At 46.2% G+C, this 5,799-nt stretch overlaps 1 protein-coding gene across 6 annotated transcripts in view; it reads left to right on the forward strand.

Moving 5' to 3' along the window:
• Nucleotides 1-5,155, forward strand: part of SLC20A2 (solute carrier family 20 member 2) — a 67,321-nt gene extending 62,166 nt beyond the window's left edge. For all 6 annotated transcript variants that reach the window (XM_024214698.3, XM_024214699.3, XM_024214696.3 and 3 more), the window contains one exon: nt 3,194-5,155. In XM_024214698.3, coding sequence (XP_024070466.1) covers nt 3,194-3,358 — 165 coding nt within the window. In that variant the 3' untranslated portion in view covers nt 3,359-5,155. The remainder of the gene's footprint in view (nt 1-3,193) is intronic.
• Nucleotides 5,156-5,799: the final 644 nt, after the last annotated feature.

Raw genomic sequence — 5,799 nt, forward strand, 5'->3', positions numbered from 1 at the left:
CAAGTCTGTCTCCTATATCCATCTCATCCTCAGTGCACGTGTATATCTCTCTGATTTACAAGGCAACAACTCCTCTCTTTTCCTTGCCTGTCCTTTCCAAGCAAAGCAAACATCTACATACAACTCAAAAATTGCTATAAATAACCCCCCAAAAAGAAGCCCTAAATGTATTATTAAGGAGCCAAGCATCACGGTCCTTTCTAGACACAGTTTTCTTTGGACCAAGGGGCTATTCGGAAATCTGCTGTTGTTGTGTTTCTCTTTATTTAGGCTGGTTGCCGCTTCTCCTCAAGACAACTGCAAACCATCTGGAGCCATCTATTATTCAGATTAAATGTTACATAGCTAATAAGTTTCTCTTCGAACGGGTTTTTATACCCGCATGATCTTATTAGGTGAAATCTTCTCTTAACTTATTCCCACAGGGAAAGCGTCTCTCTTCACCCTCTCCTAAAACACCTTGCTCCGCCCAATGTCTCTAAACCTCTTTAAATGCAGAGAAGTTTTTATTTTAAAAAATTAATGTGGTTCAGTCTAGTCCAGGCAAAGATGCCATTTAGGACCAAATCCAGCTCCGCTTTGCGCTCAGTGGAAAGATTCCTGTTGAGAACAGTGCGACTGGGATTGGGGCCTTCCTTTAGGAAGGATTCTCAGCCGGAGCATGCCCACAAGGTCTTCTGTTAGCCTAAAGAATGGATATGAGCTAGGCTTTCGCCCATATGGCAAGACATCGAACCCTAGACCATGGTGCTGGACATAGCTGGCCGGCAGCTTTCATGACCATAGAATCCAAGTAGCTAGAGACGGAAGAGCTGCTAGTTCTTCTAGCTCCGCTCTCTGACATCGCACGCTTTTCCATAGTATAGGGTCTAGTTTTAAATGCCCTCACAAATGGGGCTTTCAGCACTTTCCTCAGGCAGTTATGGCCCCGTTTGATAGATCTGTCAGCAATTCTTCCCCTGCTAGCCTCACTTTTCCCTTTCATTGTTGAAGAACACCATTAAGTCTGTGGAATTTTTCTTTCTTCTGTGTTGGAAGGATTTCTTGCTATTTTAACATTGGCTTCTACGGAGCTACACTGATTTTATACCAGCTGAGGAGGCTCAAGATGCTGCTTCAGGAGTAGAAAGAAAATATAATTTAGAAAAACTTCCCAGACATACTTGTTTCCACAAACTGTTTAAAAATTGTTGGGTTTTTTCCCCCCACAAGAAACTTCAATCTCAATACTAAAAAAAGTGGACTTGTAGCTGGTGAATTTCCTTATCTGAAAATGTAGTGAAAGGAAGTTAGATTTTAACTGTCTCCCTTGCAGAGTCTTATTCTGATGCAGTAATGTACCACTTACTGCTAGATCCCAAAAAGTCACTTTCTAACAGAGAAGAGTTTTCTGTTTCCAGTTCCCAGCTAATAAGAGCTGTGCTGCTACTAATAAATGTTTTATGTCCTCAAGTAGCCACATCGTTAATTGCATTACTTCTCGGGCCAGAGGAACTCTATGTCCCAGTTATTAATTTGTAATCCTGCCGTAATCCTCTGGGTGATATTTCCTGATATGAATAAAACCTTCCTCGAGTCCATTGCTGCCCATAGGTGGTGGTAGAGTTTGCAGGAATAAGCCACCATTGCTACAGTACTTTTAAAACTCTCTCTCGTACAGTAGTACATACATAGAAGTTGATCTGCCAAACCCTTCTGCTAACTATTCCTCAAAGTGTATTTCTCTGTTAACACCTTCTTGCCTTGATGTCCACACTGATTGAATTCCCCACATCATCAGGCTGGTCTAGTCAGTTGTAGGAAGGGCTATGAACATTTGATACAAGGAGAGTTGCTGTGATGAGTGGTTGGCACAGAAGCACAGGTTTTACACTAGAAAACACACTTGGCAGACTGCATAAATTTTTATTCTTTAGATTTCAGTAGCACCCAAAATCTGCAAGATGTTTGGCAAACACTAAGGACAACTCAGTCCTTGCACCAAAGAGCTCTCAGTCTAAGGCAGGGGTGGGCAAACTTTTTGGCCCTTGGGCCACATCAGGGTTGCGCAACTGTATGGAGGGCCGGTAGGGAAGGCTGTGCCTCCCCAAACAGCCTGGCTCCCACCCCCTCAGAACCCTCAACCCATCCAACACCCCCCCCCGTTCCTTGTCCCCTGACCGCCCCCTCCTGGGACCCCTGCCACATATCCAATCCCCCTGCTCCCTGTCCCCTGGCTGCCCCACCCCTATCCACCCCCCCGCCCCCTGACAGCCCCCCGGGACTTCCACCCCGTATCCAACCGCCCTCTGCTCCTCGTCCCCTGACCATCTCCTCCCGGGATCCCCCCTGCTCCCTGTCCCCTGACTGCCCTCCCGACCCCTATCCACATCCCCGCCCCGACAGGCTCCCCGGGACTCCCACTCCCAACCCTCCCTGTCCCCATCCCCTGACCGCCCCCCCAGAACCTCCGCCCCATCCAACCGCCCCCTCCTCACTGACTGGACCCCCCGCTCCCTTACCCAACGCCCCCCGCTCTCCGCCCCCTTACCAGCAGCAGGAGCTCGCAGCCGCGACACCCGGCCACAGCCAGCTGCGCTCCCCAGCGGGAGCGGCGGGCCAGAGCACGGCACGGCTGTGGGGGAGGGGCCAGGGACTAGGCTCCCCGGCCGGGAGCTCAGGTGCCGGATGTGGCCCGTGGGCCGTAGTTTGCCCACGTCTGGGCTAAGGCCTCAATTCTGCAATGAGCCCCACACAGTATGATCCCTGTGTCCATGCAGGGCCTATTGACGTCAACAGGCTCGGGGTGGGTGCAGTGCTCTGCCTATGGAGAGCTCATTGCAGGATTGGGGCCTAAAAAGGCAGAGCACATAGACCTGTATTGACACTAGCAGAGTTAATTGCCATTTGGCTGAGATACCGGAATCTAATTAAGCTGGCTTTAAGTTGAGGCATATACTAGGAAAGGCATTGAAGAGTCAGCTGCTGAGGGGTTTTTTTCTTCTTTTTTTTTAACCCCAGCAACCTGCAAGTGCTAAATTCCAGCCATCCTTTAACAAAGCCTCACTCTTCACTGAAGTCTGCATTATTTTAAGATCTTGGCTACTTACATGGCTGGGTATCAGCTGATTGGCATTGGGTTGGTCATAGAAGTCTCTTAGAGGCTTTTAGATGTTAACCTTGTATCTCCTAACCCTCTTCTCAAACTCCTAAGGTTGGGTCAGTGGTGGCAGTCGGCTGGATACGTTCGAAGAAGGCTGTTGACTGGCGTCTGTTCCGCAACATCTTTCTGGCCTGGTTTGTGACGGTTCCTGTCGCTGGCTTGTTCAGTGCTGGAGTCATGGCGATCTTGATGTACGGGATTCTGCCCTATGTCTGAATTGCCACTTCCCCACGAAACAGGCCGAGTAGCCCAAGCTACTCTCCCATGGCGGGGGAGGAGAGGGAGGAGAAGAGCTCTGCTAACCTGTCCAATGGAAGTGCTAGTTGACAAGGATTCATCTTCCATATCTAACTTCTTATCTACTGTATATAACATGTGTCATATTGGTGACATGGTGATATAATGTGGTGCCGTTCTTATATATTAAAGAAATATATGCATATAGTAGGGAATAGTACCTAAGTTATAATACAAGTGGGGTGAAAATATTGCCTAGAATTGAATATTTAGTAAAGTTTGTACATAATGTAACATTTCAGTGGCGATTTTTTTAATCTTTTGAAGAAGAGTATGGATTGGGAAATGTTTCTTGTCTATTTGATATAAGATAAAGCGAGGTACAGGATTGCATAACATGAATTTTTTTAAAGTTAAAAGATACTGGAACAAACCATGTGCATAAGTGCTTTTCGTAAAATAACTTTGTTCATATCAGATTGATCTTTGTGTACAATACTATATGGCAACTGCTTTTGTAAATACTTACAAACAGTAACTTTTTAATGGTGCATTTCCCTTATATATTTTGGATAAGAAAGTTTAGAAAGTACCAAAGAAGCAGGGAAATAGCTTGCTAGAGTTATGTTGTCGTCTACCCGTGTGTATACCTGTGTGTTCCCACTTCTAATTAAAGATTGTGTTCACTAAGCTGTCACCAGCAAAGCTGGGATAGTACTGTTCATGTTTGATTGTAACTAGCAAAAAAAAGTATTTTACAGTTATGCCTGTTCTCGTTATTCTGTATGCTTAACACTACTGTTCATGTGATTAGTCAACTAACTTAATTATATTTTGAATCTGAAATACACTAAATATTCATCTTCCCCCACTCCTATCAAATCTGAACCCAGTCCTGCCATCAACCTGAACAGGAGCAAGATCAAGCCTTAAATATCTTCTCCTTCCCCAGTAGTTCTCCACCACAGAATCTCAGAGAAATGGGTGGGTGATTACATGGCCTGTACTCTAAAGTCACGCACAGAAATTGAGGAAGGTAGATAGGTAATAAGCATGCCTGGCACTTGGGGATTAGAAAGTAATGAATAATAATGGGCCCTGCCCCGTGAATGAATTGCTTTCAGGAGTACAGTTGTGTCATTGAGGCTGTCGGATCAGCCTGTGTTATGGATACTAACAAACACTCTAGGGCCAGGTTTGCATGTTGAGTAGTACCCTCCTCCCTCCCTGTGTTCTTCAGTGGAATAAGATGCTGCTCATAGTGACTAAGGGCAGGTCTACACTGCAATCTGAGGTGTGACTGCAGCACAGGCAGACCTGCCTGAACCAGCATGGCTACAAATAGCAGTGCAGATGTGGTGGCACAGGCCTCAGTGCAGGCTGGGTACAAACTTGCATTCCTATCCTACCCTGCTGTTTTTAGCCAGACTGCAATCACCCTGTAGATTGTGGTGTAGACATGACCTGTGTGGGGATGAGAGTCTGGCCCTAGAGGAACAGAGAGTCTGTGGATACATGTTTGGATTGAGATTGTCACAGCAGTGCAGGGGATTACATGGAACAAGCGTGGCTTATATCTCAGCCTAGAAGTCTTGATGCCATTCATGCTGAGGTTACTGTTCTGGGGGCGGAAGACAGTGTTTGGATGGAGATGGGAACCTAGTACTGTTTAAATGCTGCTAAAATTTTGATAGACAAACATTCTTGGTACTCTGTTATGACTTTTTCCATTGGTCATTCATACTAAATTTATAATAAAAAGATAAATAGCCCCTATCGTTTGTTTGCCTTGTGAATTTTTTGAATGTTACTCATCTGCCTCAGACATGAGTGGAAAAGGCACAAGTGCTAAAGATTTCTTACTGTGGGCAGCTAGAACTTACACTTTGCATTTGTTTAGATCCTGGTTGTTTTTTGTCCATTTGAGTCCTTGGATAGATTTGGACAATTGCAGAATAGTAGCTCAAATAAAAGAACTCTGTGACCAGCAAACATGATTTCTGTTGGTCTGGCAATCCCAGCACACACCCACCTCTCTCCTGAATCACCACAGCCTGGTCCAGTGATGGCTCCTGTCGCAAGTGTCATGAGCGGATGCATATTAAAGTGTCCCCTCGATACTGCCGTGTATTCAGCAACGCCTGCCCTGCTGGCTGGTTCAAACAGACAGGGCACTTTAGGGAAACTCCCCTTATGATGGAAATGTTTGTGGCTTCCACTGGATAGTGTCATGCTTCAAGAGAACTGCTCCTCTAATCCCCCTCTGTGGTCCAGCAACGGCACCCACTCTGGGCTTCAGGCTCACTGGGCTCTCGAATGGAGACCTGCATCTCAATCCCTTCTGGCCTGGGTATTTCCAGGCTGCACATCCCCTGACTATACAGTGATATCCCAAGCAAGAGACTCTGCCTAAGCAGGCC

This window comes from Terrapene carolina, unplaced genomic scaffold (genome assembly GCF_002925995.2).
Source record: "Terrapene carolina triunguis isolate 2854851 unplaced genomic scaffold, T_m_triunguis-2.0 Scaffold136, whole genome shotgun sequence".
NCBI lineage: Eukaryota > Metazoa > Chordata > Testudines > Emydidae > Terrapene > Terrapene triunguis.